Source organism: Diceros bicornis, chromosome 34 (assembly GCF_020826845.1).
Source record: "Diceros bicornis minor isolate mBicDic1 chromosome 34, mDicBic1.mat.cur, whole genome shotgun sequence".
Classification (NCBI taxonomy): domain Eukaryota; kingdom Metazoa; phylum Chordata; class Mammalia; order Perissodactyla; family Rhinocerotidae; genus Diceros; species Diceros bicornis.
Window position 1 is genome coordinate 13,092,786 of NC_080773.1, and position 13,261 is coordinate 13,106,046.

A 13,261-nucleotide genomic window follows, 5' to 3' on the forward strand; every position below is an offset into this window, starting at 1 on the left:
TTAAGTTTGGTGCACTCTGCTTTGATGGCCTGGGTTCAGATCCCGGGCGTGGACATACACCACTCGTGGGTGGCCGTGCTGTGGCAGCGACCCACATACAAAATACAGGAAGATGGGCACAGACGTTAGTTCAGGGTGAATCCTCCTCAGCAAAAAAAATAAAATAAAATAACATAACAGTAAAAAGCATAGTATAGTAAATACATAAACCAGTAACATAATTGTTATCATTATCAAGTATTACGTACTGTACATAATTGTATTTGCTATAGTTTTTTGGTGTGTGTGTGAGAAAAATTAGCCCTGAGCTAATGTCCATTGCCGATCCTCCTCTTTTTGCTGAGGAAGATTGGCCCTGGGCTAACACCCATGCCCATCTTCCTCTACTTTATATGTGGGATGCCTGCCACGGCATGGCTTGATAAGTGGTGCGTAGGTCCACAGCCGGGATCCAAACCTGCGAACCCTGGGCCACCGAAGTGGAGCACGCGAACTCAACCGCTATGCCACCAGGCCAGCCCCATGTATGTGCTATACTTTTATACAACTGGCAGTGCAGTAGGTTTGTTCACACCAGCATCACCACAAACATGTGAATAATGCATTGCACTATGATGTTACAGAAGCTGTGACATCACTAGGCAATAGGAATTTTTCAGCTCCATCATAAGCTTATGGGACCACCGTTGTATATGCAGTCTGCCATTGACTGAAATGCCGTTATTCAGAGCATGACTGTATACGTGTGTGTGTGTGTGTGTATCCAGAAGGTAATCCAGGATATAAATACAATAATACAATATATATGCGTATATATAAATACAATATATATACATATATATACACACATATACATGTATATGTACACATATGTCTGTCTAAAGCGGCATAATTTAATTTTGACATATACAGTATATATACACACGTATGTATATATGTGTATATATATCACAAAATTAAATTATATGCCTGCTTTTCTTTCAGGCAATGGTCTCCACCTTTCACTTCCTGTAAATGCTTATCTCATATTCCTCATATCCAAATTCCCTCAGTTGACCTGAAAATATCCTCTAGAGCTGAACTGTCCAAACGAGCTTCTCCTCCAGGACCACACACTACATCTGGTCGTGCCTCTTAGGTCTGTTTCAACCTGTCACAACCGCCTTTATTGATACTGACAAAGCACGCCACCGCTGGTGCGTCAGGCCACTCCTCTGCTGGCGCTTGGCCTGCTCTCTCCGTGCTTCCCATACACTGAAGGTGGGCTGAAGGCCCGACCTGACAAAGTGAGGCCGTTCAGGGTGGCATACATTAAAGGCAAGGGCACACTTCCTTTGCATCCCTCGGGAGCCCTAGAACATCTCATCAATCCCTGGGATCTGAACCCGCAAACCCAGGCCGCCGAAGTGGAGCATGTGAACTTAACCACTACGCCACAGGGCCGGACCCTGCCTCACCCTTTTAACCCTGATTGATAATCTTTGTCTGAATTGATGATTTCCTCGGGACTTAGGAAATACTGTTCTAACTCTTCCACTCTTTCTACTGTAAAACACCTTTTATTGCTGTTTCCTTCTGTAGGGTTTTCCCTCCTTAACTGGGACAATTTGTTACTCTCAACCAAGCAGTAACCAAGGCAGTAACACTGTATTTCTATTAAAAAGATCTAAGGCACTTTTTGCAAAATAATAAATTTATTGCATATGATTGGCAGACAGATGTTGCTAATAATTATTCTCTCAATATTTGAAAAAAAATCAAAATAAGATCATCTCATACACCACACAATTACAGAGGTCCTTGAGGATCAAGGTTGGGCTCAGGGGATCACCTCATTTTTCAGAGAAGTCAGAGCAGGCAGAATCATCTATCTCCAAACACTTTTTAAGCTAGCTGGCTTTCAGCTGCGAGAAGTGGTCCCATCCTCGAAGTCTCAGGAGGTTAAGTTCACCACCCAAGGGGCCTGGAATTTTCCCAGCCATAAGGATGAGATGCTAGTTCAGAGATGGAGAGAGGGCTTCCTTGAAGGGACCAAGAAAGCCCCTGAAGCAGAACTAGGAGACGAGGGCAGAGGGGACTGGGGCTGAACCAGAGTCGCCTCCAGGGCGACGGCCAGGGGTCCTCTGCGGGACCAGCATTCCCCTGTGCTCACCTGTGGTCTCCACTCAGTAGAACAGGGGCTCCCCTAGAGCAGCCAGCAGTAGGTAGATCTGATGGAGGAACTTTCTAGAAGTTTCTGGAACCCAAAGAGGGGGTCTAGCAGGACCCTCCACTGGACCCAGGATTCCCAGGATGCCAGGGAGGTACAAGGCCTTGGTTAATGAGAAGTCCCGGCCAATGGTCCCAGCTCCTGGAAGGCACAGTCAGCTTGTGGTGCAAGGACAGCCCTCGACTAGGACAGCCGGACCCGCACGATCACGCTGGAGTTGGTCACACGGGCTCCATAGTGGCCGGCCCAGAACTGCGTGTCCTGGCCCCAGTGTTCAAAGGACACGAAGCGGACGCCCATCTTGATGTTGGAGAACACGTGGGTGACCTGTAGGTAGAGGAACGGGTCATCCCCGTTGTGCCACAGCCTTCCCCTCAAAAGCTGAGGTGGGGGCCTTCTGGCAGATGGTATCTCCCATAGATGGCCTCAACAACGTCTATAGTACCACGTTCTTCTAGAATCATACCACTCCTCATCAAGAAGTGGAGCCTAATTCCTGTCCCCCTGATTCTGGGCAGGTTTGCTTGTACCAAGAGTGTGGTGGAAGCGATGCTAAGTGGCTTTTACCAAGTGATTTCCAAAGCTACATCAGAAAAGGCAATGTAGCTTCTGCCAGTTTTTCTAGAACCCTCATGATTTCCCTAGAATCCTCAGGGTGGTGCCACCATGTGAGCAGTCTGACCGCCCTGAGGCCACCATGCAGTGAGGAAGTGCAAAGTAGCGCAAGCAGAGATCCCCTGGTCAAGCTCTGAGACTAAATGAAGAGATGCTTGGCAAGCCACCAGCTGCTGTACGTGCACACACATACACACACACACCCTGCCATTCAGCTCCAGCCACTGTCTTAACGCAACTAGGGAGCTGGGCCCTTCTCGTAGAAACCACAGAGAGAGGCAATAACATGACTGCTGTTGATGGTAAACCACTAAGTTTTGGGGTGATTCATCATGCAGCAATAGAGAACCATCACAGGCCCCCAGCATCCTTTCCCCACGCCCCCATTAGAAGCTCACCTGAAGGCAAGCATTGTTGTTCCACTGCTGGATGGGATCAGGCATAGCAGAGAATTTATCCAGGACGGTCTGGTTGGCATCTAGAAGTTGGACAAGGAGTCGATACATACAGCCGCTGTCATGTCGGGCTCCCCACCTGTGGGAGGAGGGAGGCCTTGAAGGCAGGACCTGCCACCCCATCTCTTTGAGTGCCGACCCCACCTGAACGGCCTCCCTGTGTACACAAATCCAAAGTGTGGTCCTCAGACTAGCACCATCAGCATCCCCTGGGAGCTCGGCCCCACCGCATACCCAGAGAATCAGGGTCTGCATTTAACAAGCTCCCCAGCTGGGCTGCATTCACACTCATTTTAGAAGCAGTGACCTAGAGCAGGGCTCTTCAAGGTACTTCCTCCCGTATTATTAAGGTGACAATTAAAATTTCTCATTCTATGTTTAAATGGTGGCCAAAGATGTAATTTCTAATATGTATAATGTTGACATTTTAAAATACAACTTTCATATCAGTCATTTAAAAAGATCTAGGGGAATCTAAATAAATTGGTGATGGAATATCCAGCAACATTAAAACAACAACAACATCCAATGCCCATCGATGGTAAATGGATAAATTATGGTATATTCACATAATGGAATACTATACAGCAATGAAAGTAAATTATAGCTACATACAATTATGGATGAATCCACAAACATGTTATTTAGTGAAAGAAGCGAGATACAAAATATATACTGATATATACTGTATGACTCCACATATATATATGTATATATATGTGTGTGTACATATATATATATAGTACAGAAATGAACAAAACTTATCTGTGGTAACAAAATTCATAATGGTAGCCACCCTTGGGTGGGTAGCAGTGGGAAAGGGGCATAAGGGATGCTAGAGGAAGGGTTTTCTGGCAACATTCTGTTCTCAACCTGGGGGCAGATAATGTGAATGTGTTCACTTTATGACAATTTGTTGAATTGCACACCTAAGATATGTGCACTTTTTGGGCCGGCCCGGTGGCGTAGTGGTTAAGTTCACAAACTCCACCTTGGTGGCCTGTGGTTCGCAGGTTCGGATCCTGGGCGTGGACCTACACACCGCTTATCAAGCCATGCTGTGGCAGGCATCCCACATACAAAGTAGAGGAAGATGGGCACGGATGTTAGCCCGGGGCCAATCTTCCTCAGCAAAAAGAGGAGGATTGGCAACAGAGGTTAGCTCAGGACTAATCTTCCTCTCACACACACAAAATATATATTTTTGTGCACTTTTGATGCTAGAAATTAAAATTTAGAAACTTAAGAGTAATGCGCAGTAAAAATACACGAACGAGTATCTTCTTTTACAGAGACTTCACATCATTCCACTTCTTGGAATTAGATGTCCATTCCACTTCTCCCACAGAATTCTGTCCTAATGTAATATTAATATATTTTTATGTTCTTCTGACTTTTATTGATTACCCCTTCATATTGCTCTGTGCCAACCACACACACAAAAAAGAATATAAATAGAAATTTAAAACTCTTCCTGTGATCACAAAGCTCTAAGTGTTAACATTTTTTCTTTTGGATTGAATTATTACCCCCTAGTGGTTTCCAGACTTTGCTGCAGATTGGAATCATCTGGAATGTTGAAAAGACATTGTGTAGAAAAGAATTTAGCTTTGTCCAAAGGTATGGTCTTTGCCTTCCACTTCTGGGACGTAATCTCTGGACCCTCCGACTATTATGCATGACGAGAGCATTTTTGTTTGCTTGGGGTTCTTGGGTCATACTGGGCAGCCTATCAACGTGATTTGGTGGAGGCTGGCCACATCCATATACATAGCCTCATGATGGGGGCTAGCCACTCCAGAAAGACCTACAATGTGACTTAGGACGCACCACACAATATCAGTTGACCTGGAGGCTGAGATTAACGAAGTGATGAAGCCCCAGTAAACACTCTGGACATGGAAGCTCAGGTGAGCTTCCTTGGTTGGCGAGATTCCATGTGTACTGTCACACATGGATGCTGGGACAATAATGCATCCTGACTCCCCAGGGAGAGGACAAGGGAAGCTCCACGTTGGTAGTTCCTCTGGATGCTGTGCTATGCTCTTCTTCTCTTGGCTGATTTTAATCTGTATCTTTTCCCTGTAATACACTATACTCGTAAAATAGTTTTCGGTGGGTTCTGTGAGTCTTTCTAGTGAATTACTGAACCTGAGAGTGGTTTTGGGAATCTCTCAAACTTGCAGTTGGTGTCAGAGGTGAGGGTGGTCTTGGGGATTGTGTCCTCTAACTTTGTGGTTGGCTCTAAACTTCTCATAGACATGGATGCCTGGCTCTCACCCTCACTGATTTAATTCGTTTGGAGTGTGACCTGGGCATTGGGAGTTTTAAATGTTCCTGGGTGACGTACAGCAAAATTTGGGCACCACAGACTACTACAATCAAATGGTATACCATTGATCAAAACAACACAAATACATTACAATAGTTTGATAAATAATGATTAAATTAAAATAAAATTTTATTGTAAGTACACCTCCTAATGAGATGGATTTACAGAGCAGGGAAGGTTATGGTGCCTTGATTAAAAGTGAATTTGCTAAGGCCAAAATTTCAAATGGTCACTGTGCCTGGCTCTCCAGTAGTCTTTATATCTGGAGACCACACACCATAGTGAGGGGCTTTCTTTTTGTGTAAAACTGGAGAACTGTGAGAAAGGGATTGGGAAAGGATAACCATACGATACTCTTACCATAAGTGTGGTCTGTAGCTGACTAATTTTAGAATAGGGACCATATAGCTGTAGAGGATCTGGAATTTGCTTCCCTTAAAATTATCTGGGTTATGTATCCCTTGGGAAGTCTTCACACACCCCAGTTTCAAGACCATCACCACAGAGCACAAGATCTGAAGTTGGACAAGTCTGAGCCTAATGCCAGGTCCTTCCAAGCTCTAGCTGTGCCACCAGGGCAAGTCACTTTCCCTTTCTGAACCTCTCAATTTCCTGTGAAGCTCTGAAAGACCTGAGGTCTTGAAACACACTTTTCCAGGGGATCAAGGTTCAAAAAGTGTACTAAAACAGCTCATACTTATAAAGCACTGGCTATGTGCTTGACATGTAACCCCACCTTATAAAGATGGGGAAATCGAGACACACTGTGACTTGCCCAATGCCACAGAGCTGCAGAGCCAGGGTTTGAACCTGTGAGGTCTGGCTCCAGAATCTGGACTCTTAGCCAACTATACTATATCGCCTCCTTCTAAGATAAGGAACATCTCATGCACAGACAAGACTGAGCTGGGTGCAAGTCCTCTGTATTGGATCCAATCCAGCATCTTTCAATCCAGCTCTCTTTGGGGGCGGGGAGAGGGGTTCAGGGTGTGTACTCTGCTAATCACTAGAATTCACGCTGGCGATTAAGCCATTCACCTCCACGAGCTTCAGTTTCTTCACCAGTTGCCAGGAAGCCTCAATGAAGTCACCCATGCAAACAAAGGTCATGGCGCATGTGGTCAATGCTTAGCAAAGGGCTGTTTCTATCACCACACTCACCAGTCAGAGACACAAATCTCAATCTTGCCACTATCCAGCAGTTCTGGCCACAAACCCTCCTCCTCCAGGTCCAAGACCTGCTTCTTGCGACACCAGCTGGGAAAGAGCGAGAAGTGTCAGTGAGAACAGGCAACTCCTCCTCAAAACGGCCCTGCCCGTTGCGGGGGGGTTAGGGCATTCACCTGAAGGAAGACACGAAGCAGGTCTGTGAAGGAGCCCCAGGCACGGTGGACTTGTTTTCTTCCACCACCCAGCCATCCCCACCGTGTTGCACCATCCATTTCCGGAGGCCTTCTGTTAAATAAAAAAGGCTTGCGCCCAAGTTCCTCGCCCGCTGCGGGCCTGCGGATGCCGCCTACTGGCCCCAGTATGGCCCCGCCCCCGGCCTCCTCCCACTGGCTCCCCAGTGTGGCCCCGCCCTGCCCCAGGCCCCTCCCACTGGCTCCCAACGTGGCCTCGCCCCAGGCCCCTCCCACTAGCTCCCCAGTGTGGCCCCGCCCCAGGCCCCTCCCACTGGCTCACAGTATGGCTCCGCCCCCGGCCCCTCCCACTGGCTCCCCAGTGTGGCCCCGCCCCGGCCCCGCCCACCGGCTCCCTGCCGGACGCCCCCTTCTCGGGCTCCCCACCCTGGCCGCAGGGGTTGCGGATGAGGTTGCGGCCAATTGGCGCGCGCTCGCAGAAGCGGCCCAGGAGGCAGGGCCTGGCGTCGCGGGCGGGGGGCAGGCAGCTGCGGGCGAGCGGCAGCAGGGCGCCGTGGTCGCGGGCCAGGATGAGCAGCCACAGGGCCTGGCCGTCCACCAGGGCGCGCCAGCCCCGGCACACCCGGCGACAGCGCCCGAGCAGCGTGCGCGGGGGCACGTGGCTCAGCACCACCAGGAGCAGCTCGGGCGGCAGTTGGCTCAGGTCCAGCGTCGCCTCGGCTTCGGGCTCCGGCGCGGGGACCCGGGCGGGCCGGCCCCTGGAGGTCGAGGCGCCCATGGTCCCCCCGCCAGGCCCGGCTGCGACTGCGGGAGAGAAGGTGTCCAGGCGTCAGGGACTGGCAGCCTCCGCGGCGCGCAGCCTCCGCCCGCCCCGCCTCTGCCAGCCGACCCCCAAGACTGCCGGTCCCCAGACCCCATCAGCACCCCCCAGTCCCGTCCCCAAGTCTCCAGTCTCCCAACCCGTCCTTGCCAGCCGCCCATCTCACCCCCGCTCAGGCTCACCACCGCCCCCCCACCCAGCCCCCCCTGTGGCCTCGCTGACCTGTCCCACCCGGGATCGCAGCCGGTGCCCCTCGCCCGCGGCCCCCTGCCTGACCTCACGCGCCCCCATCCCCTCCCCCGCCCTGTTACTGGCCGGCCCCTCCCTTGTTAATAACCAGCATTCCCCGCCCCTCTCTCCCGTCCCCCCTCTGCCTTCTTACTGTTTAGCCCCTCCTCCCGCCGGGCCCCCACTTGCAAGCCAGCCCCTCCCGGCCGCCCCCCATACTCGCCAGAACCCCCCCTTCCGGCTGTCTTGGGATGTGGAAAAACTACGGAACCGGACCTGACGCCGCAGACGAGGCCGAGGGGGCGGGGGCTGCCGGGTTCCAGGGTCTGTCCCTCGTCGTCGGCACAGGCGGCCCCTTGGAGTGTCCCTAACCCGCCTGGAAGACGCCTGGCGCCGGACAACTGCTGTTATTTTGGTCAGGAATCCGGGCGGGAGGCCTCACATCCGTTAACTCCTGTAAAAATTCCCATCACCTCTAAGGCCGGGTTGTCCCCATGTCATAGGAAAAAACAGGCGCGGGTAGGAGCCAAATGCAATTCTATTTGACTCGTAAATGAGTGCTCTGACCTGTTATCACACGAACCAACCTTTATGGAGCAGTTTACTCCCAGTCAGGGTAGCAAGCCCCTGAGGTAGGTACTGTTATGGCCCCACTTCACAGGAGAGGAAACTGAGGCCGCCAGGGGCCAAGTGACTTGCCCATGGCCACACAGCTAGTAGGTGACAGAGCTGGGATTTGAACTTGGCCAGGCTGCTTCCAGAATCCCTGCTTTTAACCTCTATACCAACTCTATCCAATAAAAATAATATGCGAGCCACACATATAATTTTATATATCAGCAAATAAAACCAGACATGGATTCTTGCCCACATGGAACTGAACTTCCAGGGGGAGAGACAGATAACAGGAGATGTAATAAGCAAATTATATAGTGTTGGGGAAATAATTAAAAATAAAATCTCCTACCAACCCCAAACAAACATCTCCACAAATGTGGAAAATAATGAAAGAGTATTATTAAATAAGCATGAACCAGACTGTAATGTGCATGGGCCATGATGAACGGTAGACATAACAGGCAAATTACATAGTGTGTTAGGAGGTGATTAATGCTATGGAAAAAGAGAGCAGAGAAGGGGTGTGAGGCATGAGTGATCTGGGTGGGGAGACCCCTAATTCTGAGAGATGGGTTGACTATTACACTGGCCTGATTTCTTTTCAATACACTTTTCAGTATTGAGGTTTTCAAACATACCCACAAGTGGAACCCAGCTCCAACAGTTAACTCCTGGCCAATCTGGTTTTGTCTCTATTGCCACCCACTTGCTCCTAAAGATAATTTGAAGCAAATCTTAGACATCACATCCTTCTGTCCGTAAAAATCCATTATTATTATTATTATTATTTTTTAAAGCTTCAGTGCATGGTTGTGTATCCTAGTTGTGAGTTTTTAGTTCTTTCTGTCAGCCTTCGCCACAGTATGACAACTGACAGATGGGTGGTATGGTTCCATCACTGGGAAACCAGCAGCGGTGAGAGCACCAAATCTTAACCACTAGCCCACCAGGGCTGGCTCAAAAATACATTATTTTTTAATGTAATGTGTAAGCCGTGGGAATCTTTTTGATAATGAGATTATGACCCAACTATATGAGTTCAAAAAATGAAAAAAAAAAAAGAAAAAAGGTTTAAAAACTTCAAGTAGGATAAAAGGCAGACACTGACAGCTCAGCTCCCTTTCTCATTCCTCAATTCTCCTCCTCAGAGACAATCTCTGTCAATTCCTGGAATTACATCCCACATTGTACTCTGATTAAAAAGAAAAATAAATATAAATGGGTTCCCGAAGGGCCTACCACCTAGAAGATAATGATTAGAGAATGGGTCCCAGGAGAAGGAGGCGTGCAAACACCCCAGGGGCCTTTTGGGAAAGTTATGGGGGCATGCTGGTGTCACAGTAATGAGGGGTGCCATTGGGAAGCCACGCACAGGACAGTGGCGCCCAGCAGAGCACTGTCCTGGACTCCTCCTCCTATTCAGTGTTTGTGCATTTTCATGGCGGAGGAAATCCTGCGAATCTGAGCCTAGACCCCAATTCCAGTTTGCACATAAATGTAAAGTGTGTGAATAGATACACAGGATTGTCCAGGAATGCGACTAATGGGTCACCTGGAAGATTGTCCTGGGTTGACTATTACACTGGCCTGATTGGGAAGCCACGCACAGGACAGTGGCTTCCCACTTTACTAATTGTGCTCCAGTTCAGAAAACCACAAAATCTCTTCATCTGGCAGTGCCGGCTGTGGGTTTTAGGGAGCTTCAGGGAGCCATACAGAGCGACGAGCATCCTGGGGATATGTCAGATCCCCTGGGGAGATTTTTAAAACGCAGGCGCTGAATTGGGTCTGCATTTGTAACAGATTCCCGACGGATGCTGATGGCTGCCCTCCGTGGACCTCGCTTTGAGTAGCTGAATCTTAGAGGGATCCAGCCCAAGCATCATTTGCATATTGAAATACATGTTCTTTTAATTATAAATTTCTCTCCTTTTATTTCACCTTTACATTATATATATAATATGTATATATTATGTATATTATCTATTTAACATAATTATGTATATTATGTATAACTACTATATATACATTGTTAGGGCGTTTATTCCTTTTTTTTTTTTCCTGTCCCTGAGCTAACATCTGTGCCAATCTTCCTCTGTTTTTTGTATGTGGGACGCCGCCACAGCATGGCTTAATGAGCAGTGGGATCCGAACCTGCAAACCCCAGGCCACCGAAGCAGAGCACACGAACTTAACCACTACACCACCCGGCCAGCCCCGTTAGGCCATTTATTAACATTTTTTGAACATTCGAAGTATTTCATTTCAAGACAGTAATGAGAATTGGTTTGCTAGAAATGGGAGGTTGGCTCTGACAGGGTAGAGAAACAAGGATGGCGAGGGAAGGGCTGAGTGGGCCGTGCTGCTGCATGTCTCCACTGGAGGTTTGGTTGGGAAGCTGGGGGAAAACCTGCCAGTCCGGTTGCAGAAGTAGAAAAATTCCTCAACCTCGAGGCCATGAGAAGTGGGCCGCACAAATAATTCCAAGGACATTAGAGGCTCCACCATCTCGGCTTCCCTGGCCCCGGCTCTCCTCCCAGAGGCCACTGTTAACAGGAGTGGAGTGGCCTGCGTGGCTGTATTTTGATTCCAGGAAATGAAACTCGACTGCAAATGGGCCCTTTGTGTTGAGGGAGGTCGGATGGAGAAGGTAAATAGTTAAATTTCTGCTCTCAGGGGGGGTGGGGAGGGATTTGGAAAGAGGCCGACTCTCAAGAGGTAGGACTTAGTTTGTCCAGCCCTGGGTGAGGGTAATCGAGCTCCTTCCCCAAGATGACTCAGCCCCAGAACGCCTCCTTTCCTGGGGGGAGGACATGGGGACATCAGTGTCAGCCCTCTCAGCTCCCCAGCCAACCCAGCCTCCAGGGGGTCAACAGCATGTCCTGTGAAAAACAAAAGAGCCACAAATCCCAGAAACCTCTTTGTCCTACAGAAGTAATTTCTCCTACAGAAGCCACACTTAGGAGTAATCAAGACCTTAAGAAAAATTCCAGCGAGGGCCAGTTTTCAAGGTTAAACAAGACAACAAAATAAGGGGCTTTAAAGATCAAAACACCAACCTACCTGGAGGGGGTACACACCTAGCAGGCTTTGAAAAGAAAGAACTGGGCCAGGCAAGGAGGGGGAGGGGGTGGGGAGGGCGTGGAGGTTGAGCAGTGGGGAGGAAGGGTCCACGGGGCGGGGCGTGGGGGGGGTGAGTAGGAGGGCCAGGAGGGGGAGATGGGCCTGGAGGAAGGGGAGGGGCTGCCTCCTCCCAGAGGAATCCACCCTACCTGCAGCCCACAGGACTGTCTGGCCGGAATAGCAGACCAGTGAACATTCTTTTTTTTTTTTTGCTGAGGAAGACTGGCCCTGAGCTAACATTCGTGCCCATCTTCCTCTACTTTATATGGGACACCGCCACAGCATGGCTTGACAAGCGGTGCATCGGTGGGCTCCTGGGATCCAAACCTGCGAACCCCGGGCTGCCGCAGCGGAGTACGTGCATTTAATCGCTGTGCCACTGGGCCGGCCCCTGAACAGTCTTAATAAGGGTTCAGTTGGAGCTTCTTATATCTCCAGTGTATCATAACTAGTAGCATGACCGCATGCTGGCAGCTGCCCGTTGAGACAATGTCGTTAAAAGATAATCCCATATATTAAAAAATAAATTAATAATTCTTTAAGTATAACAACGGAATTATGGTTTTGTTAAAAAGAATGGACGGAGAGAGAGTCCTTATCTTTTAGAGACACATACTGAAGGATTTTGGGAGGAAATGATATGCTGTCTGGGATTGCTTTAAAATGCTCCAGTGGGGGACTGGGTGGAAGTACGGATTAAAAATAGGTTGACCACAAATTGCAATAAACACATGAAATGGTGCTCAACATTCTTAATCATCAGGGAAATGCAAATTAAAACCATGATGCACCCACCAGAATGACTAAAGAAACAAACACACCCCAAAACAAAAAACAAAAATCCCCAGTGTTAGCGAGAGTGTGGAACAATTGACTGGAGCTCTGCTGCATGGCTGTGGAGTGGAGATACGGTACTACTGTGTTGGAAAATTGTTTGGCAGTGCCCACTAGAGCTGAACAGATGCCTATGCCATGATGTGTAATTGCACTCCCAGGTATAAGAAATGTGTGCAGGGGTTGGCCCGCTGGCATAGTGGTTAAGTTCTCATCCTCCGCTTTGGCGGCCTGGGCGTCACAGGTTCAGATCCCCGGCATGGACATACACACTGCTCATCAATACTGTGGTGATGTCCTATATACAAAGTAGAGGAAGATGGGCACAGATGTTAGCTCAGGGCCAATCTTCCTCACCACAAAAATAAAAATAAAAAAAAAAACTTCTATTAAAAAAAAAGAAATCTGTGCACATAAAAATAGATACTAGAGGGGCCGGCACAGTGGCTTAGCGGTTAAGTGCGTGTGCTCCACTACTGGTGGCCCAGGTTCGGATCCCAGGCGTGCACTGACGCACCGCTTCTCCGGCCATGCTGAGGCTGCGTCCCACATGCAGCAACTAGAGGGATGTGCAACTATGACATACAACTATCTACTGGGGCTTTGGGGAAGGAAAAAAAGGAGGAGGATTGGCAATAGATGTTAGCTCAGAGCTGGTCTTCCTCA

At 49.0% G+C, this 13,261-nt stretch overlaps 1 protein-coding gene across 2 annotated transcripts in view; it reads right to left on the reverse strand.

Annotated features, from left to right (window-relative positions):
- Positions 1 to 1,652: 1,652 nt before the first annotated feature.
- Positions 1,653 to 13,261, reverse strand: part of FBXO27 (F-box protein 27) — a 48,562-nt gene continuing 36,953 nt past the window's right edge. Inside the window, exons 2-7 of one of the 2 annotated variants that reach the window (XM_058529290.1) lie at positions 8,297 to 8,474; positions 7,399 to 7,776; positions 6,955 to 7,066; positions 6,773 to 6,868; positions 3,223 to 3,358; positions 1,653 to 2,536 (exon numbers count right to left, since the gene is read on the reverse strand). In XM_058529290.1, the coding sequence (XP_058385273.1) occupies positions 2,393 to 2,536; positions 3,223 to 3,358; positions 6,773 to 6,868; positions 6,955 to 7,066; positions 7,399 to 7,750 (840 nt within the window). In that variant the 5' untranslated portion in view covers positions 7,751 to 7,776; positions 8,297 to 8,474 and the 3' untranslated portion in view covers positions 1,653 to 2,392. Of the gene's footprint in view, positions 2,537 to 3,222; positions 3,359 to 6,772; positions 6,869 to 6,954; positions 7,067 to 7,398; positions 7,777 to 8,296; positions 8,486 to 13,261 lie in introns of those variants that run through there. The other variant, XM_058529291.1, reaches the window with a different exon arrangement.